The sequence below is a fragment of the Tamandua tetradactyla genome, chromosome 11 (assembly GCF_023851605.1).
Source record: "Tamandua tetradactyla isolate mTamTet1 chromosome 11, mTamTet1.pri, whole genome shotgun sequence".
Taxonomy (NCBI): Eukaryota; Metazoa; Chordata; class Mammalia; order Pilosa; family Myrmecophagidae; genus Tamandua; species Tamandua tetradactyla.
This window is the reverse complement of record NC_135337.1, coordinates 81559643-81585679: the sequence shown is the minus strand read 5'-3', so window position 1 is coordinate 81585679 and position 26037 is coordinate 81559643. Positions and strand designations below refer to the sequence as shown.

Sequence of the window (26037 nt, the reverse complement as noted above, 5' to 3'; positions counted from 1 at the left end):
CCCGCACGTGGCCCGGCCCACGGGACTCCACTTCCCAGCGAGCCCCGCGGCGGCGCTGTTCGCCCTCTAGGAGGCAGCCAGACGCACGGCGGTTGCGACTGCGGCGGCGCAGGCTCCGACGCACGCACGCCGCACCCCTGACCCCGCCCCCGGAGGCCCCGTGCGGGAGCGCGCCCGGGCGTGCGCAGGGGCGGCGGCGCGGCGGCGCGGGGACGCGCGGTGACCGTTGGCGCTGAGGGGAGGAGGCAGCAGCCGCCGCCGCCGCCGCCGTTGCGCAGATCCGGGCCGCGGCTGAGGGGAGGGAGACGGGGCGTGTGACCTTCCGGAGGCGGGAGCGAGCGAGGAGGCCCGGGGACGCCGAGCGCCGCCACCGCCATGAACAACTCAGGCGCCGACGAGATCGGGTAAGGACGCGCCGGGCGGGGGCCCGGGCCGCGCCGCCTCCGGGGCCCGCCGCGCTCAAGGTCACGCCGGCCAGGGCGCCCCGACCCGCCTCCGGCCCCGGGACCTCGCCAGAGGCGCAGCTTGGGAGCTCGCGGCGGCAGGATTCCCAGGCCTGCGGGCCCCGAGCGGGCGGCCTGGGGCGAGGGGGGGGGGGGGGCGTGCTTCAGGGCGTCCCCGCCGCCGCCGCTCTCCGACTTCCGGGACGGAGGGTGCCGGGCCGGGAGCTCTTGGGGGGACTCCGAGGCGCCCCCCGCCGGCGCCCGCGCTTGGCGGGTAGGCGCACGTGGCGGGCCCGACCGGGGAGTTTGGGGCTTGCCGCCGCCGGGCTTCGGGGCGTTCGGGGTCTCCGCGGCCCCCGAAGCGAGTGGGAGACCGAATCTGGGAAGATCTGGGCCCGAGGGCCAAGGTCACTGGGGGCCCGGCCCGGCGCGGCGCTTACATCTGCCTCCAGCCGGCCGCGCGGTGTTTACAATGGGGTGTGGGGAGCTCCCGCCGGGGCGGAGGGGGCTGCTCGGAACCGAGTTCCCGGCCTGGGATCGTGGCCCGGCGTTCCAAACGGAACCTGTCCTACTCCCTGGGTCTGCTCCGGCTTCCCTGCAGAGCGCCGGTGAGTTTTAGGGTTCAGTTCTTCCTTGAGAAAGGTGGTAGAGCAGTCCGGGTTCTTTTCCGCGCGACTGCGTTTCTGGTGGTAAGATTTTTCAGCCCGGAACGCAGTGTTCTTAGGGTAATGAGTTCCTGCCTGGGCAGTGGCTTGTCCTACTGTGATCCGCCGAGCCTGGCTGTGGGTTACACCCGTGAACCTGCCGTGCTTTCCTTGGGCTCCCCCATTTTCCCCTTAGGGAAAAACGAAACCAGCATCTCGGAGAGCTAGGATGAAAGTGCACAGCTCCCCGCCTTGCTTGTTTTGTGAAATGTTCCCCGCTGCTTTTAAGACTTTTTAAGTCCAGGGTTTTAGGTGAGTGAAAAGTTGTCCTGCAGCATTTCTGATGTGAAACTAGGCGAGGGGAAACAAGTTCCGTTGAAGCGGAATTGGATTTGAAGGACAAATGAGCTGGTCTCCTACTTAAGATATGGATGGGCTTTTCCAGAGCGAGGGGCCTTCCACTGAGGAGAGGTCTGGGGTCTTGGGGATGGCGAGCTCATGGACGATTAGGGAAGGAGAAGGAGCCACCGCGTCCTGTACTTCACCCTCCTTGTGCATGCGCAGAGCCAGGCCCGGGAAGCTGGGCCTGATGACGTCCCAGGGTGCTGACAAACTTGACCTCATTTCACCCCTACAGCCACTCTTAAGAGGTCTTATCTCAAGTTTTGACGCTGAGGGAATTGGGTCCAGAGGTGATTTGTCCCCACCCCCATCTTGTCCTCCCCTAGGCACTCTTGGGAAGTAGCTGAGGCAGAATGGGCACCTGAGTCTGGGAGAGCCCCACCCTTGGTGTTGCGCAGACTCACAGGCATCTCATGGGCACCGCGTGGGTGTGGGGCAACGAGGAGCAGGAGGCCAAGGGTTTAGGTGCCCTGTTCTGGTTGTGCCCTCTCCCCACCCTGATCAGCCTTCCCACATAGCCTGAATTTTAAAGCTCTTAAGTGTAGGTCCCCCCAGCAGTTTTTTCTAATGCCTTTCAAATAAAAACTCATGGATGAGAAATACCAGTTTCTACTTTATGTAGGAAACGTGTGTCCATTTTATGTAGGAAACCAAAAGTCAACTATTTGAACTCCTTGCTCTGCATTTGCATTAAATCCTAGGACACAACCATGACCCCCTTAAGCGCCTTGATCACAGGGTCTTCTCTCGCAGTTTCCAGTTGAGAGGCCCCACTTACAGGCCTCTCAGTGGTTAACCTGTGTGGGAGCGGAGGTCAGTCTAGATCAAACCGGTTTTCATTTTTAAACAGACGGCAGGCATTTCCAGATCATGGCAGGGCCCAGTGGTCTCTGAGAACCCACACTGTCATGCCTCCCTGACCGCCTTCCCTCTGGGATTTCTTCTGTCTGGTGCGAGTAGGACCTGAGGGCCTGAAAGGTTGGAAGAGCTGCTCCTCTTCTCTCTGACATGCATACTCTGGCCAGAAAGCTGGTGTCCAGTCCCTGGAGAGAATGAGATGGGGAAACACCTGGGCACCTTCCTCTAAGTGCTGCCCTCGCCAGGCGTCCTACTGGCCTTTTAAGCACCAGGCTCTGTCCCTGCAGGGCCTCCAGGATTCACAAGCACCTGCATTCATGCACCTGCTGCTCTGGAGGGTTAAACAGGACTATATTTCCTAAGAAACCGTTTGGCTTCCCAGAACCAGTGCCTATAAAGGTGGATTTTCAGGTCATCCTTTCAGTGACCTGAACCTTGGAGACTGAGCCTTTGAAGAAAGAGCTTTACGAGTTTTGACTCTACCAGAGACAGCCTAGAAATCACCATGAAGTTTTATAGGAGGACAGAAGTTCAGTTGAAATGTGATGTTTTAGGTTTTCAACATCTGCTTTTCAGAGTCATACAAGCAACAGTGGCAGCTGGCTCTTTCTAATGGGAGGGGATGGCACAAGCAGCCTCCATGGAGAGGGCTTCTAGGTTTATATGGGTTTAAATGAACATGTCCTCACTTCTGAGCTGAGGTTTATGCTTTTGCTGCCTGCCTGAAAAGTAGGGGCCAGGCCCTTCCCTGGAGTTCAGGTTAGAATGGCAGACAGTGGTGCATGTGGGCCACGTGGGGAACTCGGGGCACTGATGGGCCAGGTCTAAGTCCTTGTGCCGTTACTGCCTGGGCCTTGGGAAAATGTAAAATGAGGCTCTCCTGATCCTATTCTGAGCACCTGGCTGGCTTTTCCAGGGGAACGCTGGGTCTCAGTGGGTAGCCTAGTATTCTGCTGACTCCTGGCAGTCTGTTGTTTACCTGCCTGAAGGCTGCGTACTCCTTCAGAGTCGGGCTCACGACTGCTTTATAGGTAGACAGAGGCTACTTCAAGCGCGCAGGCCAATTTGTCCCACTGTCAGCTCAGCAGTGGATGCATGTCATGAAGCTGGAGAGGAAGGTTTGCAGGATATTGTATCTGGGGGACTCAGCTGTACCCCGGGATTGGTAAGATGGGGGTACCCGGTAGTCACAAAGGGAGAGACCCAGAAAGGAAGGGTTTGCTGGAGGGAAGCTGCAGCAGCCTTTTGGTCTTCAGAGGAGTGACAGAGTCCACAGAGCTTAAAGACAGCATGGGATGGGTAGCCTCAGGATGAGACCTGATGGGGACAGGCAGCTATGTGAGCTGAGTGGCCAGGAGATGTCACTGTGAACATCTATGAGTGGCATAAGTTTGTGTCCTCTGTGGTCACAGTCATTCCTGAAGTGGGTCACTGGGAAACCTTTGGACACAGTGTCTGGGTTGAGCTTGGCTGCAGTGGGGCAGGTTAGGGATGAGCAGCAGAAACAGCAGGCCTGTGCTTGTCGAATGCCCACTCCTGGGGCATGCAAAGGAAACCAGAGGAACTAGTATGCAGTTCAAGACGAGGCCATGATCTGTGGGGTAAAGTGTTTCTTGTGATCTAGCTGGCGGCTTGTGGGGTGTTTAAGGGGGGCTGAGGTAGCTTTCTGGGGCAGGGTGGGGCCGTGCTGCAGCCCCAGAGGGTACTGAACAGTACTCCTGGGCTACCCCAATTTGATGCCAGCAGCCACCCCACCCCCACCCCCCAGTTGTAGCAATCCAAAATGTCTCCAAATATTGCTGAGTATCACCTGAGAGGCTGCCCCCTGCCCTGGCCCTGGTCCCAACCTTCTGCCTTTGGGATGTCTTGGCTCTTTGGGCTGCTTCCAGGGCTAGTGGCCCCATCTACTTCTTGTGCTTTCAGGGTTTGATTTCTGCCAGGTCTTCCTCTGCCTCTAAAAGTAGGTGATGTCAGTATGCATCCCTGAAGAGCCTCCCTTGGGTTTGGGTGGTCTGAACCAGGGCTCCGTTTGGCCTTGATGCCCCTGCCTGGATCCCGTCGGGTGTCAGTGTGGGTGCCCTGAAGGCTTGGCTCTTGCTTTGCCCTTTGTAGGGGGCCTGTGGGAGCTTTCCGAAGTCACCCTGAGGAGCAGGTGGGCAGGTTTGGGGTTCCCTTGCTGCTTTTATGGCAGCAAATGACTCTCACAGAGTGCAGAGTGTTTGGTGTACAGGGCGCAAGTGAGAGGGTCCGGTCAGCTCCCACAGATGTGGTCATCTGATTTCTTTTTGCCGTCTTCTGTGCTTTGTTCTCGTGGCGCCTCTCTTTCTTTGGAAAGTGTAGTTGGGGTAGCTGTACAATGAGGAGGCTAGCTTAAGGCTGGTGAAGGTCTTTTGGGCAGAATGTAACGTTTTTCTCTGGCAGGTGCTTATCGCCCAGGTCCAGGTATTGTCTGGGGTGGACACTCATCCTGTGCTGGGTGGGCAGGGTGGTGGTCTCCCGGGCAGGGAGTGTGGGTATCAGCAGCTGAGAGACGACACTCTCAGGGCTCCTCAGTGCCGGGTAAGGGGCTGCTCCTTCAGAGCCACAATACATTTTGGCTCACTGGGGACGGAGGTGCTCTTAGAGGGGCTCAGACAGGGCCACAGCTCATGAGGCTAAGCTTATGGGGTGGACTGCTTGCCCTGCCTGGGTGGCCTGGCCCTGTGAATGTGAGTCACTGCCCCTGAGAGCAGCCTTCCCTGGGCCCTTGTCTCTGGAGGAGGGGGAAGGGCCCAGAAGCTCTGTCTCCCAGGCCAAGGCCCTATTCCACCTGAACAGCCCATTCTAGCCCTGGTGATGATCAGTGCCTACCTCCCTGCATGGAAACGGAGGTCCTGGGGTGGGCAGGACGTTTGCCGATTCGAGGTGGGGAACACATTTTGGGACACGAGGTCCATGTGTGTCACTAATTAGAGAAGCAGGTAGTCCAAGCCAGTTTTCAAGCACAGGTCCTGTTTTTACGTTCCTAATGACGAAAAGGGCCCGTTTAGAGAGGAGCTGTGCTTGGCCATGGCCTTCTGGTTTCCTGCCCTTGTAAATCCAGTAGGGCAGCTCCTGGCTTAGTTTGAAGCCCTCCTGGAGGCAAAATGCCCCCTGAGAGTAAGTTGCAGAGTGCCTGTCCAGGGGGAGGTGAAGGGGTCCAGGTGGAGTGTGCAGTGGCAGGGCAGCCCGAGGAGCTGGGCCTGGTGGCCATCTGTGGGGTTGCAATAGGCTGAGGAAGCTCCAGAATTCTACAAAGCAGGGGCAGGGGAGGGCGTCCAAAGTCAGGTTTTGGTTTAACTGGCAGAAGAAGGGGATTGTTCCTCTGGTCTGGTGTCTGCAAGTCTCCGTTTGGCCATGTCATGTCATGCTTCCCTGAGCACCTACTGTATACTTTGCATACATTCCAAGAATAGTGGGTTAACTGTCTGAGATTGGCTCCTGGGCCCTGGGGAGTCAGCATGCAAATCCTAGACCCCATTTTTCTGGTCCCTTTTGTGGCTTTGTCCCTGTTTCAATGAGGAGCCTGTGACTGGGTGAGGAGGCTTGTCCACGAGTCCTGCCAGGACCAGGAGTGCTCCCAGCAGGCCTTGCATGGGGTACAGGGTCTGTGAGGAGACCCCAGTGCCAAATAAGGCTTTCCTACCCCTGACCCTCTTTGGAGGCAGGGTGGGTGTTTTTAACTAATCCTTCAATCTGTACAGCCCAGTGTTTAACAACCCCATTAACGCTTGAGACTCACAGGGTGCCTGGGTGCATTCTCAATCTGGGCGCGTTTGTTACCCGCAGCTGGGCTGTCAGTTCAGGAGCAGCTGCCAGGCCGGTGAGCTGATAAAGAGGGACACAGCTGCTTTGGCGCCAGGGTTGTGTGAAGACTTTTGTTAGTGTTGGTTTTGCTGTCTCCTGAGGATAATGGAAAGTGGGTCTGGCCTTCCATCCTAAGGCCTCTTGTGCCTGCAGGTGTGTTACCACCTTCAGGGGTTAGCGGCCAGTGTCATTCTTTTTTGTTCTTTAAACACCTGGAGCTCTGGAGAAGGTCCCTGCCACTGAGAAGAAATACTGGGAGCACAGAACCTTCTAGGTTCTTCCATTCATCCACAGGTCAGGCAGAGCCCATGGGGCTTGCTGACAGCCTGCTCTAGTGAAGCATGGGAGCACAATGGCTGCTCTGTGCCTCCCAGGCCTCTTGTGGAGCAGCTGCTGTTTCAGAGGAAATGCGAGTATTTCTCATAATTTAATCATAATTTTCATGTATTTCAAACTTAGAGAAAAATTGCAGGGACCGTCTTGAGGGGTCCTGCCATGTACCCGCACCCCTGAGAGCAGGGCGAGGCCAACGACCCTCTGTGTGGGTGCTGCAGTAGATGGTATGTCCTAGAGAAAGGACCTTCTCCCAGACTCACGCAGTGCAGTGCTCTGCACCAGGAAATCTCATAGCAATGCCTTTTATTAGTCCTCAGGCCATGCTCTAGTTTTATCACTTGTCCCAAGAATGCCACTTACAGCCTTCCCTCCCCCCAGCACTTGAGCCAGCTGGGGCTGCTTTTGTCCACCTGCTTGTTCCTACTCTGTGTCGGCTGTTTAAGTGAATTGGGTTTTGTTTTTCCTGGTTTTGCAATTGTGTGAGATCTCCTTTTTCTTTCCCTGCGAAGCGCCCTGCAGCCTCTTGGCAAGGCCCGCTAGAGTCTGGGTCTCTGGCTTGCCTCACCTTGCTCCTCCTGGGCTCTGGTCCAGGGCAGGGGTGGAGGGGGGCAGACTTGACCTGGAGAGAGAGAGAATTTAAGAGACTGAGGCAAGGCCTAAACCTCCTGACAGGCAAGTTTCCCTTAGACTCTTGTCTTTACAGGTCTCCTTCCCCACTTGAAGCCCAGGCGCCACCTCGTCTCACTTTCCCCCTCAGTCTCCAAACCTCCAAGAACTTAGTGATCGGGTGGGAACTTACTTTGTTTTTGTTTCTATATTTTTAACATTTTGAAGATGGCAGAGAATAACTGGTAGTAGGAAGTGTAGTTTTCGCATACTGAGCATCGCCTTTCCTTAGAGAAAAGAAACCTGGCGCTTAGTTCTTGCAGATGTTTCAGCATGTGACTGGTTGGTTGGGGGTGGGTCTGTGGATCCCACCTTGGGCCGGGTGTCACGGCTTTCCTGGGAGACAGGCCCATTCTGCATCCCAGTCCCCATTGTCAGCGCGCCCTGGTGCTTCCTGCTTGGAGGCCTTGGTCCCAGCTGAGGGGTGTGGTTGAGGGGAAGGGAGGTGGGTGGGGCCTTGGGTTCCCTGGGCCTGTCCCCTTTTTCCCCAGAGGTAGGGAGTGGTAAGAACGGACAGGAGAGCTGCTGGAAAGAGGACCACTTCTGACCCTGTGTCCTGCTTACTTCAGATGACATCTGAAGTTCCTATAAGAGGGGTATCGAGTGGCTTTTTGTGTGTCTCACCTGTGCCAAGTGGGTGCGCTGGGTGAGCATAGCCTCTGTGGGTACTGGGATGACCGAGGTAACCAAGGTTGGCTTGCTCCAGGTGCCACCAGGGCTGGGGGACAGCAGGCTTGAGGCATTGGCCCTTGGAGTAGGGGGGATTAGACGTCACTGAGGAGCAGTGGGGAAGCCTTCCCTTGCCCTGTGCTGGGTCATGGTAGGGGTCCTGGGGAGGGGTTCCCACCGGCTGCAGTGTCAGGGTGTAAGTCCTCAGGAGGGCACTGGAATGGCGACTGAGAGGTACCCTGGGGGAGGGTCTTGGTCCCCAGTTCTTAACCTGCAGCTTTGGGGGTAGTCCCAGTTATCTGCAGGCTTGTTCATTAACACATGATCGATGGCTGAGGCCTGGTCCTCGAGACCCTCACCGCGGGCTCTAATCCCGAGGCCGAGGGACATGAGATACAGGGTGGTCTCCCAGATCCACACTTTTTTCCCTGGCCATAAGGTATTTAAGGAGTAGGAAAGCCTCTAACCCTGCTCTTGGGGCCCCGGACTCCCACAGGCAGCCGGGTGCCCAGAGCATACTTTATTACCTCGTTGTCGGTGGTGGTGCACCCCTCATCTCTGGCAGATGCCTCTTGTTCACATGTGATAGCAGCCGTTTCCTGAGCTGCTGGCCTCTGGTGTCATTTTTCCTGTTGCAACCAGTGAGGCCCCGCCTCGGCTGACTAGCTTTACCTCTTGCCTGTGACTCTTGCGGTTGTGGTGGGGTGTTTCTAGGGCAAGGACGGTGTGGCCCCTAATGCTCTCTTGTGTTGGATTGCAGGAAGCTCTTCGTGGGTGGCCTCGACTGGAGTACGACTCAAGGTAGGTGCAGTCTGGAGAATGCCACCACACTCCGCCCACTGGCGTCTTGCTCTTCTCCTAGGTTTTTAAATGATGCCTGTGTCAGCAGCTTGAACGGGTGGGGGTGGGACAGAAAACAGCTGTTTATTTGCTCTAAAATTGTCGAATATTCATCATTTTGATATTTCATCTTGGAGTGACAGGACACTTTAGACCACTGGTTCCTAGGAAAGACCGAGGTAGGTTCTGGAGGCAGGACACATGCTGACAGACAGAGGGCTGATGCCGGCCGGTGTGTCTACAGCCCCCAGGTCAGGATCAATCAGAAAGCAGTTGGGAACGAGGTCCACATTGCTAGCTGTCATGCTTGTGTTCTTAGGTGCTGGTGACTGCAGGAATCGAGTGCAGCCTTTATAGTTTATTTAAAATACTATACCTCTGTGTTCTGCAGAGATCTCTTAACCTTTTTCACTTCTCCCCGTTCTTTGACCCTCTTCCCAAATTAACAGTCGATAAGTCCTTTTAAATGTAGCTAGTTGCAGCCTTTTCAGGTGCTGTTGGTAGCCTAGAAGTGTGTGAGTACGTGTATTTACACACCAGTGGTGAGACTCACACTTAATACTCTGGTTCTGTGTGTTTTGTGTTTTTTTGTCTCCAACCTCTGAGCAGAGACGCTGCGCAGCTACTTTTCCCAGTATGGAGAAGTTGTTGACTGTGTTATCATGAAGGATAAAACCACCAACCAGTCTCGAGGTTTTGGGTTTGTCAAATTTAAGGACCCAAACTGTGTGGGGACGGTGCTCGCCAGCAGACCACATACACTAGATGGCCGAAATGTGAGTTCCCTCTCCCTGCAGTGCTCTGTGCCTGCCTCCTTTCCGTTTGTGGTCCCTTCGGCTTGACTCTAGCTGATTTGGTTGTTCTCTGTGTTAGAGAATGTTTGATATGGGGTTGATTAAAAAGGATTAAATCCTGATACTGAGGCTTGATAGTGGAGCATTATCTGGGAAATCTGAGCCCTGGGCAGCAGGGGCAGGGGGGAATTGACTGTGCTACTGTCTGCTGTTGGTAACACCTTCTCTTCTAGAGAAAATAGCTTCATATTCACAACTGGCTGGTTTGAAACTTCCTACAGATCGACCCAAAGCCATGTACGCCTCGGGGGATGCAGCCCGAAAGGACCCGGCCCAAGGAAGGATGGGTAAGGGGCTAGAGTCAGCGTTTAAAAGAAATATGGGACTTGGATCTGGTTCTTTGCTCATTAAGATGGAGAGAGTGACAGAAGGTCTTTTCATTTGACATTTGAGCAGCTGAGAATTGCTAGATTAATCCAAAGCTGTGAGTGTTTTATCTTTTAGCCAAGAAGATTCTTATTAGTTCATCTTAAAAAAAGCATACTCTGTTTATAACCACAGCCTTTTATGTCCTCTTTCACTGATGTCTGCTCCCAGCCTGCTCTTGTAGGGCTGAGACCAGCTTAGCAAAATGTTAAAAATGCCCACTCCTCTTCCCACTGGCCACTTGGCCTCTCTCCTTGAGGCCCAGGTTCCTTTAGCTACTTCAGCTTCCATCTGCCAGCTCTGCCAGGCCTATCCCCTCCCAGGCCCTGGGACTAGGAGTCTTTAGCCTTGAAGGCCTTGTAAAGGAGAGTATGTGGTGTCCAGTATCTGTGCAAGAGCTTGTTAGATGTTCAGTTTTAAAACTAAACCTACTACTATGCCGGAGGCCCAGGTTTGATTCCTGGTGCCTGCTCATGAATAAAAAAAAAAAAGATAACTTAAAATGACCTTAAGAGATGAGTCTTTGGAATTCTGTCACCTGTGATGCTGGTGTTTGGCTACTTGGGCCAGACCAGGCCTGGCTAGCATGGATGCCCAGTTTCTCCCACACACACCCATCTAGCATCCCCCAGCCCATGCATTCCCACACAGGTATGTGCCTCCATCACCCTCTCAGCTCTGCCCAGGGCAGTGGCCACCACCCATGCCAAGGGCTTAGAAGCTTCAGGACCAGACAATGTAGCTGAAGATGCACCGTCATCGGAAAGCTACTACACAGTGCTGGCTAGAGGGCTTGTTCACACATTGATTCATACAGGGCTGGACAGGCTAGGAAAGTGTGCACTTCTAACCGGATCACTCGTGTACTGCTTATGAAACTTTAAACATCAAATAATTAGATGAGTAGCACAACAATACCCAAATATGCACTAGAGATGCAGTCCTTGTTAACATTTTATTTAATGTACCTATCTAGCCATATCTCTATCTGCAGATATCAATCACCCTTCAAGGCTTAAATACACACCTCTTAAAATGCCATCATCCCACCTAACCTCCAGACTACCACTACAACCCAAAATGCCTGCAGGGATCCCATGCCATCCAGTGTCCAGTCCACAGGCATGGGTCAGGAATTGCTTCCCAAACGTCCAGGTTTATCATCTGAATGGTTGGTCTCTTAACAGCATTATTAAAATGCAAGAGATGCACAATAAACTGTACCTCTGGTTCATTTTGACACCTGTGTGCACTCCTGTGAAGCTATAACCTCTGTCAAAGATAATGAACCTGTTCCTCTCCCCCAAGAGTTTCATCTCTTAAACCAGAGTGCTTGGGGGAACCTAAAACTCAGAATGCTTGCCTTCCACACGGGAGACCCGGACTTTAGTCCTGAACCATGCAGCCCCCCCAAAAAAAATCTTGGATAGAAAGAAAAACGGTGCTTGGGAGTGAAGGACCAAGAGAAGGTTGGGAACGGGGTTGTTCGCAGTGGGGATACTGCCGTGGGAAACAAGGCTCTGGTCACCTCACAGGCACAGGCCACAGCATGAGGTCCTGAGAGCAGAGTGGGAAGACAGCTTTTGTCCCAAGCTTAAAAACCGTGGCTTGAAAACGAACTTCATCCCTGCCAGTTTGAATCGTTGCAGCCTCATTATTCCCTTAGCATTCTAAAGTCCCCAGTTTCACACTGTGCAGACCAATTGCAAACAGCACATGTGTCATGTTGTGTTTAAATTGGCTTCAAGTACAGCACTGTGCACTCGCCAGATGCCATATTGCCAGGTCCCTGTAGAAAAATGAAGAAAGGCTGTGATGGGGCTTGGTGTTGATCTTAAGACCTGTCTGGGCTCTGAGGGAGGAGATGGTGGTCGGGTCTGGCTTCTAGCCGACTCCAAAACTGATGAATTGATCAGGCACAGCACACGTGACATCTTCTGAGGTTCCCTGAGTAAACTAACCATCTTTTCCTTCTTGAAACAGCAGAAAGGACCCAGGAGTGATAACAGTAAATCAAATAAAATATTTGTCGGTGGAATTCCTCACAATTGTGGTGAGACAGAGCTCAGGGAATACTTCAAGAAATTTGGAGTGGTGAGTTCTTTTCCGAATAGCAGGTACTGGCTGGTCAGAGGAAGTTCTCTGCCTCTGCCCCTCCATCCCCACCCCCGACCCCCATTTATTTGCCCCTTCTTGCCCTTCTCAGGTGAAAATAGCAGAGCTGTCTGTTAGCCAGGGTATGAAGTGTTGTAATCTCTGCTAGCCCCTAGTTTTAAAAGAGAAAGGGGGTCAGCAAGGCTGTGGGAGCCACGTCTCAACCCTTCAGTGCAGGCCAAGTGCACTGGACTCAGGTCCCAAGGACTCCCCGCTGGTAGTTGTGCTCGACAGGGAAGGGCCTGGCCAGGTCTGGAAGAAGGACTTAGAGACTGTGGGCACAGACAGAAGGGCCCTCAGCCCACAGCCTGCCAGGTATTGACCTTTCCTGCTTTATGTGTTTTCAGGGGCAGCAGATCTTCCTTCTGAGGGTAGTTTTGTTTTCTGGAAAATAATCTTGAGGGATTTGAGTAGGTGAAGAAAAGGAAAACAGATGTCCTGTGGGCTGAGATTCTAGACATAGCCCACGAGCCCCTTACTCCTGGAACAAACAGACCAGGAAGAAGTACATAGTGGGCAAGGCCATGGCATTTAGAGCCAAGCCACTTTGAATGTTCATGACATAGTCCAAAAGGAGAGGCAGGCTTGCAGCCTGCCACTGGGGCTACCACACCTCCTGGAGGTGCCCATTGTGCCAAGGACCTGTACCAAGAGTTTGGACCACTGAGGTCATGGTGAGGAAGACCCAGGAAGGAAAAGGGGCCCCTGGCGTGTCACTGGAGGCTAGGGGACGGTGGGGGCAGCCAGGTTAGTGGGTGCCGAGAACCAGATACCCAGCTCCCCTGGCTGGAGGGAAGGATGTCCTGTGGGTCCCTGGCTCTCGCCCTTGTAGGGCAGGTGGCTGGGGCTGGGGGGGTCCTTGGATTTTCCTCTGCTTCTGGCTCCTCTTAGATTCCCCGAACCCAGTTAAGAGTGCCCCAGGAAGTTGTTGGGTTAGGGGTCTGTTGGAACTGAGCTGCGTTCAGGACAGCCCAAGTGTGTGTGGTTCTTGCCCTCGCCCGCCGCCTGGGCCCTATGGCTCCGGCGGCCCCCACACGCGACCTGCCCTCTCTTGCAGGTCACTGAAGTGGTCATGATATATGATGCAGAGAAGCAGCGGCCTCGAGGTAACAGCAGACCTCCTTTGTCCCTGATCTTCTCCCCCTCTCCTTTCCTCAGATGGCAAACTATTTCCCCCCCTCCCCCTTCCCTCAGAGAGAGAAAGTAGGTGGTGGTCGTCGCAGGGAGCACAGCTTGAGAGGAAGGGCAACGCACCAGCAGCTGCACCATGGGTATCTGTGGCTGCTCTGCTGGGCCCCATGCTGCTGACGCCATGCTCACAGTCCTTTTTTTTTTTTAAGTTTTTACAACTCAACATGAATTTCAGCATGGTTTCTGTTTTTAAATATGTTTCGAGAGGTTTGAAATTGTGAACTTGCTCTTTGAAATTGTGAGCCTGCCTAAGACTGTCCCTGTCCTCAGTCAGCACAAGTGCAGCAGAATCCTCATGCTGTCAGGCCAGCCCCGCCCCTGCCCTGGAGTTTCCTTTTCCTATCCCATGGTTTTTGTTTGTTTTTCTTTTTTACATTTTTCCCTAAAATCCGTGGGGACGGGTGGAAGGAAGGGATGGTGAGTCACCTGAGGGAATTCCCAAGTTATTTTTCCTCCACGGTTGTCCACATTTACATATTTGAAAATGGTTTGTGGAGCTGGGGGAAGGGAACGATTTCTCTGCCCTTTTTTTTTGTGTGTGTGTGTGTGGATGCTGCTGTGCATCCACCAGTTTTGGACCAGCTCTGTGCACAGATCTGCATGTCTGGGTCTGTCTGCAGTGGCGTCCCGGCGTCCCCTTCCCCCATTTGCATACAAGGTAGTTGGAGGCAACACTTGCCAAGCCGGTACCATGGCTTGCAGCATGCACTGCCATGCTGGAGAATAGTTTGCCATTTGAACTTGCATCCCTCCTTTAAGTAATGTCCTTCTCACCCCATGTGATTAAGCTGTTAAGTCTTAGTCTTAATTTTACTGTAGACATACATGCTTAGTGACATATTTAAGTGTTTCATAGTAAAGTACAGTAATGTTAAGTAAGTTGTTTACCTTTTCTCTCTGTTAATTGTTTGTGATTAACGATATCTCTTTAGATTTCTCTTCTCCAGGTGCTAAATTATATCACACAGGTACAGGCCAGTTCCGCAGTCAGGAGGGAACGGGCTTTGGCTCCAGTGGGGTGTAAACGAAGTTTCAGTGTGTTTTCTGTTCCGCTCCCTCGGCGGTGAGGTCACCTTCTTGCCAGATGCATCCCCTAAGACCCTACTCCGGGGGCTCCTTCCTAACCCAGGATTCCACACTTCTCATGCTATTGCCCGCTTTTTGAAGAATCGGGACCAAGCGAGCCCTGTGCTTTCAGATGTTCCTGCAGTTTGAGAAAATGTGCAATTTTAAAATGTTGTTTCATTACCTGTGTTTGTTCCAATATCACCTCCAGTCTCATGAAGCCTCGGCATGTGGGTATCCCAAGGGCTCCTCTTAGATGACCCCTGGTTTCTGCAGGGCTTCGCCGTCCTGGGCCTGATGTTCCCACCATCCTCGGTCTCAGCCCTGAGGAGGTGCCTTTTGGGCCCTGGGCAGGCGTAGAGAGAGCTTCAGCAGCTTGACATGTGGGCCCACCTTCGTCTGCAAGCTTCACCACCTCTTTCAGTGCCAAGCAGGCAGAGGGAGGGAGTGGGGGACTAGCTAGGCAGTAGTCCTGGAGAACATGTCACTGTTTTCTTAGCCCTTTCTAGGTCTTGCAAATCAGTCATTCTCCCCTTCTCCCTTTCTCTGGGACCAGCGGGTATGTGCCTCGCTGCTACAGGCACCCTGAGTGTCCCGGGTGCGTTGGGTCCTGCCAGGGTGTACACTGTCCACCATGCAACGGCAGCACCCTTTCTACACCCCTGACCCTTTTTACTGCCGTGCATCTCAGCCCTGCTGTCTCCCTGCAGTTTTCTCCATTCCCTGTCTTTGCACACACTGCCTTTATCATCTTGCATCATCTTACAGCCTCAGTGTTGGTTCTTTGATTACATGTGCTTTCACAGGTGCCCATGTTTGTGTGTCTGTCATCATGCTTATGTACACACGTGTGCACGTGGAGCCCAGATCACAGGGCCCTTGAGCCCAGGGGGCCACGCCACATTGTAGAGCTGCCCTGTCCCCACTGTTCCTTTCCTGTCCCTTCCCATGGTTTTGCTTGTAAGTTCTGACATGGTCCCAGCTGACTCTGGTTTCGTACTCCCTCCTCCATCCACTTGAGGGGCTCTGTTTTCAGGCTGTGCTTTATGGGGTGCAGTCCACCACTCTGGCCCCCCCATGGCCCTTTGACTCTATGCACTGCACTCTGATTTACAGGGGGGCTTTGCTCCTCCCTCCTCTCACCAGTCAGCCCTGGTCACAGCTGTGAGCTCTGTGCTTTGGGATGCATTCTGTGCTTGTTTCCCGCCCTCTGCTCCCCCACCCCACCCCAACCCCTTCACTGCTCAGGGCCCACGACTGCAGCCCCTTCATGCTCCTCCCCTGCCCATCTGCTGTTCTTCCGGAGTCTTCTGGCATCTGTCTGCCATTTGCTCCCTTTGTCCTCGGAGAAGTGGGCTGTCTGGGAGGGCATGGTGCTCACCTACTCCCCTCTTCAGGGTGCACTCCACTTGGAGCATGGGCAGACCCCTCTCTGCAGGCGTTCAAACTCCAGTTTACTCTGCCAGGTAGCCTGCGGATGGAGACCTGCCACTTTTCCGTAGCTGGGAGGTTGCTCCATCCCTGACCAACCAAACTTCGTTTATACTGCCACATTCTCGTGTTTGGGAAATGCTAAATTTTTTTTCCCCTTTGAAATTTTCTTTTTCAATTACATGATGCCTCTTGCTCTTGCTGCTGACAGCAGAATTGGACCTGCTGGAATCCATTTTGGCCTGTATCTCTGTGTATTTCTTATTTATCCATATATATATATATATATAAATATATATACCTAGACGTACATACGTATATTATCTCTGGTAGGACTCCTTGAGCTTACCCAACGGTGTTGGATAAGCTTAGTGAGACACTAACTGTGATAGATACTGTACTTCTGTTTAACGCTTTAGAACAATATATGGCTGCTGTCAGCACTAGCTGCAAAGCAAATTGCAAGCCAAGGAGGAGAGCCCTGGGTTTCAGACAAGCAGAAGCGCAGCCACAACTCACTCACCTACTTGCCCGAGTTCACATGCAGTTACCAAAATGCGAGTGGTGGGCACACAGAACCCTTAGCAGACTAGAGCTGGGAGATGGTCGCACAACCTCTCATGTGCACGCCCGGCACACATGGGCTTCCTTTGCCCACGTCAAAGTCAACGATGCACACGAGCCAGGCCCTCCTGACTGCCAAACCGCGTCCGGTCCTGGCACGCCGCCACCCAGGGTCAGTCACGGCCTCCTCCCCCGGGACTGTGGCAGGGTGCAGGCACCTCTGCCTGCCTCCCTCCCCTGGCCGGTGGGTGACCTCAGCCCCTCCCACAGCGCTTGGCTGAAACCCTCGGTCGATTCCTCGGCCTGTCCCTAATACTGTTCATCATCCTGTTTTGTGTCACAACACCCTGCTACCTTGATTCACTCTTCGTCGTTGGCTAGGTTTTGGATTTATTACTTTCGAGGACGAACAATCAGTGGACCAGGCTGTCAACATGCATTTTCACGACATCATGGGCAAAAAAGTGTGTAGTTGTAGTTTTATTTTACCTTAAGTCCAAACCAAGTCTTAGGCAATTTAGGGATTTCACTGGTTGAATGAAAATTAATTCACAGCAAAATAAAAGGGGCGGGGGGTTGGATAATTCCATCCCGTGATCCAGGTTTCAAAGCCTCAGCTCTGAAGCCAGAACCCGTTTGACGGGAGGGAGAGGGAGAAAGAGATAGGTTTGCTTTGGGGCCCCTGGGGGCCACCTGGGCCTAAGCAGGTGGGGGTGGGGGCGAGGGTGAGGGCTGCAGCCCCCCGTGGTGCAGGCGGCCCAGTGAGATCGCAGGGTTGCCTCAGGCTTGGTTACAGTCACCACTCCTTCAGATGTCGCTCTGGCTTCGGGGTGTTTGATCCCGATCCGATAATATGATGAGCAGCGGGCCTCTGGGAGCCCCAGGTCCCCTTTAAAAGTGAACAAGGCGCAAGCATCCTGAAGGATTGGTCCTTTGAATTGGGTCACTTACTGTGGGACTCCGGTGCCACCACACGCTCTAGTACTTAACCACATGCAGTCAAGTGACCTCTGGTTGTCCCGTCTTCATACTGTGTTGCTGCCACAGAGGAAACAGGGAGAAGAAGCCGGGGGCACCCCCTTTTTCGTGTTCTTTGACCTCTTTAGGAATAACAGAAAGTGACCCCTAACTTGCCATTTTCTCTGGACCCTGAAGCTTTTTGAAATGTTCACTCTAAAATGAGTGGCTGTAGGAATTCTGCCCTGTAGGAGTTTCTGTAGTTAACAGGTACTTTGGGGTGCTGCCGAGGGCTCCTGGGACCTGTCTGACTGGAACTTGGTGCAGTTAGTTGCTCATAGCTGCCAGATGCTGTTGGCACTTCGACAGGGTTGTGGCTGTTTTTGTCCATTATGATACTGTGGGGAGACAGTGTGCCACAGTTTTTCCTACCCTGAAAGCTTACAAACAGTAGTATGTGTTCAGTTTCTTTGACTGTAAGAGGTTTAGATTTGGTTGAATTAATTCTATTTGAATCTAGCAAAAACAGGAGAAATAAATCTTGTTCTGCCACTCGTTGAATCTCTTAGTGTAAAATTAGCATGCAGATTGCAAGGATGCATGACAACTCAGAACTCGAGTTCAAAGGAGTCTGCTTTCATTATCTGAAGGTATTGTGACATGGGATCGAATAATGGGGGGCTGGAAACAGCGTGGCCTTCATGGCACTTGCATCACCTCCTTTCTGGGGGCAGCCTAGTTGTGGGTGCCCCGGCTCGACCTTGAACCCAGAACCTCAACGCTTGAGCTTGCCTCTCAATCGGAATGGTCCAACCTCTAAATAAACTCAGACACTGCTGGGGCCCAGTTTGTTGTTTTTTTTTTGTTGTTGTTTCTACATCACAAGGGCTGCCTTGCTTTGTAAGCTGAGCCAGGTTGCCTTCAGGGCAGTGTCTGAAAATGTTAATCTGGGGTCTTTGAAGCCGGGTCCCTGGTCCCCTGCTGCATTGCCCTCTGTGAGTAGAGATTTTGTCACGCATGCACACACCCACACATGTGACATCCTTGGGGCGTCTTGGAAGGTGACAGGAGTGAGCCTCTGTGGCCTGTTTCCACTTGTTCTCTGGGAGGAAGGGTTTTTCAGGCAGAACTGAAAGAATTCTGAAGAGATAATACTTAAAGTTGAAACACCAGTGATTCCAGGCTGCCTCATTGTTTCTTTACTTCGGGTCTTATTTAAAATGTATCTTAGAAACAGAACAGTCCGGGGACTCACCCGTGCCCAGGCAGCCAGCAGGGAGGGGCTTGCAGTTTCCTGGAGCAGAGCTACGAAGTGGCCACAGCCCTGAGAACAAGTGGGTCGAGCTCGGCTGTTGCCCGCTGTCCCCAGCCTCCCTCCGTCCCCTCCTTTAGTTTGCTGTGGCTTCTCCCCTGTCGGAAGAGGAAGGGCCGGGGATGCTGACTGAACACAGTATGAAGATTGCTTACTGATTCAAATGTCCATTTTATTGCATGTTTGTTTACTTTTTTTGTTAGATGTAATGTAAGATTCTCTTATCACATCCATTCCCTCTGACATTATTTTGAGTTAATTGAGATTCTTTAAGCGTTAGCCTGGGGAAGGTAAGTCTTTATCTTCCATTAGACATTTTAAATAAAAACCTAAGTAAAGAACAACTGTGTTTCTCAGGTATAAGCTCAAATTGCAGGCAGTGGGGGTGGGGGGCTCGGAGTGGTCCTTGGCATCCACGCCAAGCAGAGGGGCCTCCTCCCCCAGGGCCCTGCCCTCTGGACTCCAGGAGGGGCTGGTGGCACAGGCAGGCAGCCGCAGAGGCCTGTCCTTTCGTCTCGCCGTGTTCACGAGGCCAGAGGAGGATGGTGCTGCTGGAACTCGAGTAAAAGACCCTGTGGCAGCACAGACCCGATGCTCTCCGTGTAGGGTCTCATGTGGCTCGCAGTTGCATCTGCTGTACCTGAGAAACATTTTTTAAACAAAAAAATAAAACAGTTAAAAGAATTTTTTAAGAAAAAAAAGAAGCTACCAGCCTAAGTAAGGTTTATAGTTAAGTGTTTAGTTTTAAGTCATAAGATGCTAAGCGTAGCTGTAAGTTACTTGCGGGTGTGTCTGAAGGGAAGGGGTGTGTGCACGCAGCCCCCTCCTAAAACAGTGCTCGTTTTGTTTAGGTGGAAGTTAAACGGGCAGAGCCTCGGGACAGCAAGAGCCAAGCTCCGGGACAGCCAGGTGCCAGCCAGTGGGGCAGCAGGATTGTGCCGAACGCGGCAAATGGCTGGGCAGGCCAGCCCCCTCCCACGTGGCAGCAGGGTTACGGCCCCCAAGGTAAGGCATCTTGCCCAGGCAGCACTGGAGACTGTGGAGTCCATCACCACAAGGGCAGGTGGACACACGGCCGCAGAAGGACAGTGTGCTTGTTTGCACTATTGCAGGCCCTGCCAGCAGCATGAAGGCAGCATGGCATGGGGCTGGGCTTTGGTGCCCAATGGTCTCTGGACCATCCCTGCGAGGCACCAGGAGAGAGGTGCCTGGGCAGTGATGCCCTCTGTCGGCCCTTGCAGTGCAGGTTCGCAGTTGGCTTGTCACGTTGGCACACTTGGCAGACAAGCCTTCGTGGGCATCCTTGTCCTAGCGGCTTGTGGCTCGTTGTAGGCGGTCTTGGCAAGGGCTACTCCTCTGCACAAGGCCTTGTGAATGTCAGGGCTGGTTCCAGCAAGATTGAGGGGCCTCTGAGTTTGGGGTTTCCATCCTGGTCTTGAGGCCAGCGTCTCCATGCTCGCCTCCTCCTGAGCAGTCAGCCTGCTGCACCTGGGACAGGTGCGCAGCCTCTTGGACCCTTTTGGGACATAGAATGCTGGTCAGATGAAGGCGTATCTTAACACGCCTGACCTGCTGCTCCCCAGAGGCTGTGGACTGGGGGGTGTCCTGCTTTGTGATCTCAGAAGAGGCCTGAAGAGCACTTCCTGCATGTACCCAAGGCCAGGGACATGCAAATGGAAAGACGTCCCCAGAAAGGCGAAAAGACAGCCAATACAGTACCACAGGAGGCCCTGGAGCTTTCAGAGCAGTTCTTCCCAGGCTGGGCGCTGGGTTCTCAGGCTCATCCCACAGACCTGCATTGGGGGGACACCAGCAGTCACCTGCCAGTGCTTATTCCCAGACGGACAGCTTTTGTCCCCCTCCTTGTGCCCTAGACCTCAGATGTACTGTGCCTTGGTGCCTTGAAGGAAATGCAAAATACCTACAGCTTGGCACTTGGGCAGGCACCCCATTTGCATCTGTCCTGCAGAGGCAGCACAGTCCGGTCCTGCTGCAGCCCCCTCGATTAAGGTCTTTATACCTCATGAGCCTTCTCCAGTCTTGGAGAGCTGTCTTTTGTTTTCTGTTAAAAAATAAAATTCAGCTATAAGAAACTATTTGAAACAGATAGGCACCCTCGTAGCCGCCAACTGGTCAAGCATGAGACCTGGCTGCCCTGAAAGCGCTGGGGGCCTTCCAGGCCCAGCCCCAACCTCTAGTCGCTTTGGCTCCCGGCTGTCTATCCCTTTGAGTCTTAATTTATAGGTTTCCCGTCATCCCCTCTTGCTTGGGCTAGTTGACCTGATTTTATTTCTGAACCTTCCACTGTTGGAGGCAAGGAAATGAGCAGGCATTTCTGAAACACCCAGGTGTTTTGGAACCTTACAGGGGGTTGCTCCTTCGTCCTTCGATCCTGTGGGATCCTTGGCTCTCATGTGCCCTTTGCAGACACTTGTGGAACACTGCTGTGATGGGAGGACACAGAGCAAAGATGTTTCCGAGGAGACAGACACCTAGTCTTGGGGTGCTGACGTCACAGAACACAGGGTGTGGGACCATCTGGAGGAGAACATGGTCCGCTCTACTCAGGGTTCAGGGAGGGCTTTACTGAAGATGGGGCCAGGTGATTCTGCAGCTGGGCCAGTTGGACAGGTGTAGGGGCCTGTAGGGAGCTTCACTTTGTGCCCCAGACCCAGGGTAGGGTCCTGGCCCATGACCACCTCTTCCTGCATGCGTCCCCTGGCCTCAAAAACCCAAGACAATGACCCAACCAGTTCTTCCCTTCTCTTCTCTTTTGTTTAGGAATGTGGGTGCCAGCGGGACAGGCCATCGGTGAGTCCGTGTTGTTGGGGAAGAGGGAAAGCACAGAATGGGACATCGGTGCCTCACTAAGCAAAACATGCTTTGTCATCTGGTCACGTTAGGTGTCCTTGATTCCTGAAGGTTATTGACCTTTACTCCCTCCTGAAGAGGAAGTGAGGGTACAGGGGCCTGCCCAGGGGTGGAGTGTATCCCCACTGCTGCCTGCTCCTAACTGTGGTATCTGTCTTCCAGGTGGCTATGGACCACCCCCAGCGGGAAGAGGAGCCCCCCCACCGCCTCCGCCATTTACCTCCTACATCGTGTCCACACCTCCAGGAGGGTTCCCTCCTCCTCAGGGCTTCCCGCAGGGCTATGGTGCCCCTCCTCAGTTCAGTAAGTCCTGCCCAGCCCCTGGGGAAGGCATTGATCCCCCTCCTGACCATCTAACAGCCCCCTTTGAAATGTGAAAAGAAACAGGTGCATCACATTGAGTGCATCTCTGACCCCATGTAGCTGAAAGCTGGTTGCAGTGGGAACCAGAAGGAAATGCCTGGCATTCTCTTTTCCCACTGGGTCTTGAGAGTCTAGAGGCATGTACCCTTTGAGCACAGGCTAGCAGGCATCTGGCTGGACTTTCCTTGCTGCTGTTTCTAAACAGAGTGGGAGAGACCCTCATCCTTTGGATGACCACATCACGGCCTGTTGTCTGGTGTGACACAAGCAATGGGACTACTATTTTGGGTTCTGGCACAATGTGCATATCTCCTTAGGCCTGTGCCCTGAATCTGCCTGCTGCTGGACCCACTCTTCCGCTTCTCCCTCCTATCTCCGCAGGTTTTGGCTACGGGCCTCCACCGCCACCGCCTGACCAGTTTGCCCCCCCAGGGGTTCCTCCTCCCCCCGCCACTCCGGGGCCAGCTCCTCTGGCTTTCCCGCCACCCCCATCGCAGGCCGCCCCAGACATGAGCAAGCCCCCAGCAGCTCAGCCCGACTTCCCCTACAGTCAATATGGTAAGTCCCGAGCTCTCTGAACATGAGCCATGGTCCCCACAAGCGCCCATGGAGGGACTGGACAGGCCTGGCCCAGCAGCCAGATAACATGGCTTTGCTTTGGCAGCCTTCCCTTGCAGGTGAAATTTCCAGCAGCGTTTAGAGGTCAGAAAGATGTGCTGCTGGCCTGGCTCCTCCCAGTGAATGGCAACTTAGGGAGGGTAAGGGGTCCAGAAAGAGAGGTACCTGGCGCCAGGGCATCATTTAGGAGCAGGGGGGCCTCTCTGAGATCTTGGTTGGTCGTAGAAGAGCCTGGCAGCCTTTTTGTAGCAGCCAAGGAAGCTGAGACCTAGAAGGCGCTCACATATGCACTCATGTAGACACCCTGTGGGAACAGCTCTCCCCATACAGAGGCAGGTGCTGGGAGCACTCCCTTCTCAGTCCAGCATGTTCCATGGATGGGCCTGGGAAGGGGGAGAGCCATCTAGGCCCGCCTTTCACAGGCCTGAAGTGCTGCTCTTACTACGTGCTGCCCAACTGGGTGAACAGCTACGTCCCACACTGTAAAGTACCACACATTCTCTGGTGGGTATGTGCCTGTATCCCCATCCCCACTGCCTCAGGGTCTTGTGTCTCCTCTGGCTGCAGCACCTACTCTTCAGGTCTGGTGGCTTTGAGCCTATGCTTTGTCTGCCTCTTTTGGTCAGGCGGGGCCCTGAAGTTGCCTAGGCAGGTGGCACCCCTTTCCCATGGCCCTCCATGGCGTCTGTGCTGTGGCAGTTGCCCCTGTAGTACTTAGCAATAAGAAGTCCTCAGCTGACCCCAGGGAGCTCTTTTTCAAAGCTATACCCACAGCTTACTGGGTGCAGTCACTTAGCACTCACTCACCCCTAGTGGCTGCATCCCAAGTGAGAGGGCATCATGAGTAGACGCCGGCATGTCTACAGATACAGGGCTCCAGCCCCCACCTTCAAATATGGTGCTACCCCCTGTCCCAACTCCCCTGATGCCAGCTGTCAGTCTGGATCCTGGTAGATCCAGACACCTTGGCACTACCCCAAAGGGACAGCAGCTTCTGCATCCCAGGAGGCCTGCGTGGGCGGTCCCACAGAAACGACACCAAGGGTCCTCAGAGTTCACACCCCCAGGGAGCACAAGACTTGCCCCCTTCCCCACAATGGGCTTCATCCTTTCCTTTGATCCCAGAAAGCCACACGCTTCAAGCTGTGAGTGTTTCACTGGAAGTTAGTCTTTGAGCACTCAGTTTCATAGGTCTCATCTCTGACCCTAAACCATAGACCTCTTCTACCACTCAAGCTCTTTGTGGCTTCTAGACATCCTTCCAGCAGGAACTTCCCCCTCACCAGCACTGTGCCTTCCAGAATGCATGAGGAAAGGAGGCTGCGAGCAGATTGCTTAATTTTCTCCTTTCTGTGTGGGATGCAGCTTGCCCAGGTCTCCTCGGGTAGTTTGGAAGGGTGGTCAGCTACCTCCGGCTGGTCTCCCTGCAGACAGCAGCCAAGGACAGCATTGGGCGCCCAGCTCTGGGACCTCACTGAGAGGCATCCACCAGTGGCCAAGGATGGCTTGACCCTTTCCTGTCTCCTGGAGAGGTGGCACCATCCTCTGAAATGGAGGATGCAGTCACCATCTCCCCGAGTCATGGCAGAGTTGCACTTAAAGCTGAGGGGAAGGGTAGAGCATGTGTGAATGTGCATGGGTATCAGGCCTGTGGGACAGGTGGGGCGGAGCGTGCACAAGTGTGTGCAGGTACCGCATGCTGGGTGAGCACTCACCACCTCTCCCCACCTCCAGCAGGTTACGGACAGGACTTGAGTGGCTTTGGACAGGGTTTCTCAGATCCCAGCCAACAGCCCCCCTCCTACGGTGGGCCCTCAGTGCCTGGGTCAGGCGGCCCCCCTGCTGGCGGAAGTGGCTTTGGACGAGGGCAGAACCACAACGTGCAAGGATTCCACCCTTACAGGCGCTAGTCGAGCACCGGGCCGCCACGCCAATGTCAGGCTCCAGCAGGACCGCGGGCACCACCTGGGGAACTCGTGACAATCACACGTGTGACAGAGCCGATTAAACCATTGGGGGGTGGGGAGGGCAGGAGGCTTTTGGAGATGAGGCTGTGGGTGTTTGGACTGAAGTTTTTAAATATATTTCTTTCTCTAACCCATCAGCACAATAAAAAAAAAAGTCACTGGTTCAAACAACAGGGTTTTAAAAAAAATGTCTTCAGCTTTAATTCAAAACTTCAGGTTTCTTTTTCTTTTTCTTTTTTTTTTTTTAATTCTTTTCCTGAGTCTTGGTTTATCATATATTGTAAACTTTTATGTTTAAAGAAAAAAATATACATTTACAAATTGTGAGATTTTTAAGAGAAATTTTCTACGATGTATACTGGCTTATTTTTTAATTTAAAGCAGGGTTTCCGTCGGCACTGGTGGAGGTGGGTGCATGGCATCCTCTCACTCCTGACTCTGGCTTTGGGGTTGGGACTCAATGGTCCAGAAACTCTGGGAGCTTCAAGAAGAATCTACTGAGTGTGCTTCTGTTTTCTGTTGCCTCCTTGCTTCTGTCGGCTGACTTGACTGGTGTTTGCAGATGTGCTGCGGCCTGTGACCATGCCGCTGGGACCCCTGGCCGCGGCCAGGCCCTGTGGAAGCAGATCTCCCTCAGGCGTGGGGTCTGGCCCTGGTTTGAATAAAAAGAAATGAGTTTGGATTAGAAACCCATGTCGTGTCCATTCTTCCCACCAGGTAGACCCTTTGCTCACGCCCAGCTGTCCCCAAGCTCTCAGACTCGGGGAAAGAAGCAGGAGCCCCAAGACTCTCCTGTGCAGGGACGCAGGTGGGAGAAGTCTGGTGCCCAGTCAGGGGGGCATTGGGGGACTTTGAGCAGCCAGGAGCTTAGGGAGCCTGCAGCAGGCCCTGAGCACTTCCTTAACCTCCCCACCCCAAGGGAACAGGCCTGAAAGCGCCTGGAGTTCCTGGGGCATGACAAGGGCAGGAGAGTTGGAGAGGGGCAGGCACAGGGTGACAGGGTCTGAGGCCCCTTGTGTGGACAGGAAAGCCACACAGCTCAATCACTGCCTGTGAAAGGGAGTCCAGTCCTCTGGTCCCTGGGACATTGGGCTCAAGACCAAAAGTAGGTGGGTCCAAGAATTGAGAGAGAAGTGGCCCTATTAGGAGCAAGGGGGGGGAAGGTGGGACATGTAGGATACCAGGGTCCCGACTCCGGAGACACACCACTGGGGAGGAGGCCACATCTGGGCTCTGGCTCCCCCTCTCCTGGCCTCATACCTATGGTTTTGTCCATTTCCTCCCCTGCCCACCAGTCTCTGGCTTAAGAGAGCTGCCCCTCCCCTCGTGGGGTTCTTGGCCCCATGAGCTGGTCAAAGCCAGCAGGGCCCCTGCTCTTCAGAGATAAGTCCACCTTTCCACTCCCTAGATGGGGTCTTTGCAGTTAAAGCAAGCCTTGGGTATCCAGGTCACAGAATTGGGAGTTTAAAACAGTGATTCCACAGAGGGGTGTCTATGGTACTTTATTGGGGTTTCAATGAGAAGCCAGAGTGGTGAAGGCTTGGGCTGGCCTCTCGAGGAAGCAGGGAGGACCCTCGGTCGCAGTGGGTTGTTGACCCACAGAAGGGGTGCTTGGGCTGCTCGGTCTCTTCCTAGAGTGTC

General features: G+C 53.7%; 1 protein-coding gene and 1 long non-coding RNA gene across 6 annotated transcripts; one reads left to right on the top strand and one right to left on the bottom strand.

Annotated features, from left to right (window-relative positions):
* Positions 1-205: 205 nt before the first annotated feature.
* On the top strand, positions 206-25085 carry DAZAP1 (DAZ associated protein 1). Of its 5 annotated transcripts, none has more exons than XM_077121327.1 (12): positions 206-404; positions 8604-8644; positions 9293-9459; positions 9759-9824; positions 11890-11997; positions 13115-13163; positions 16690-16772; positions 19429-19582; positions 21359-21388; positions 21611-21751; positions 22193-22369; positions 24167-25085. In XM_077121327.1, the coding sequence occupies exons 1-12, from the start codon at positions 376-378 to the stop codon at positions 24337-24339; spliced, it is 1218 nt and encodes a 405-aa protein (XP_076977442.1). In that variant the 5' UTR covers positions 206-375; the 3' UTR covers positions 24340-25085. The 5 variants fall into 5 exon arrangements, with proteins under 5 accessions (XP_076977442.1, XP_076977441.1, XP_076977440.1 ...); XM_077121326.1 differs by having other exon boundaries at positions 24164-25085; XM_077121325.1 differs by having other exon boundaries at positions 207-404; positions 11887-11997.
* Positions 18244-21059, bottom strand: LOC143650495 (uncharacterized). The gene is made up of 3 exons (XR_013159582.1): positions 20943-21059; positions 20503-20639; positions 18244-19217 (listed from the first exon to the last, which is right to left on the bottom strand). It is a non-coding gene; the product is annotated as an uncharacterized LOC143650495 (long non-coding RNA).
* Positions 25086-26037: the final 952 nt, after the last annotated feature.

Coding starts and splice junctions, on each gene's coding strand:
- DAZAP1 (XM_077121324.1), top strand. CDS start 376: ATGAACAACTCAGGCGCCGACGAGATCGG. Junction 9,460..9,758: donor ATACACTAGATGGCCGAAAT/GTGAGTTCCCTC, acceptor AACTTCCTACAG/ATCGACCCAAAGCCATGTAC. Junction 22,370..24,163: donor CTTCCCCTACAGTCAATATG/GTAAGTCCCGAG, acceptor CCCCACCTCCAG/CAGGTTACGGACAGGACTTG.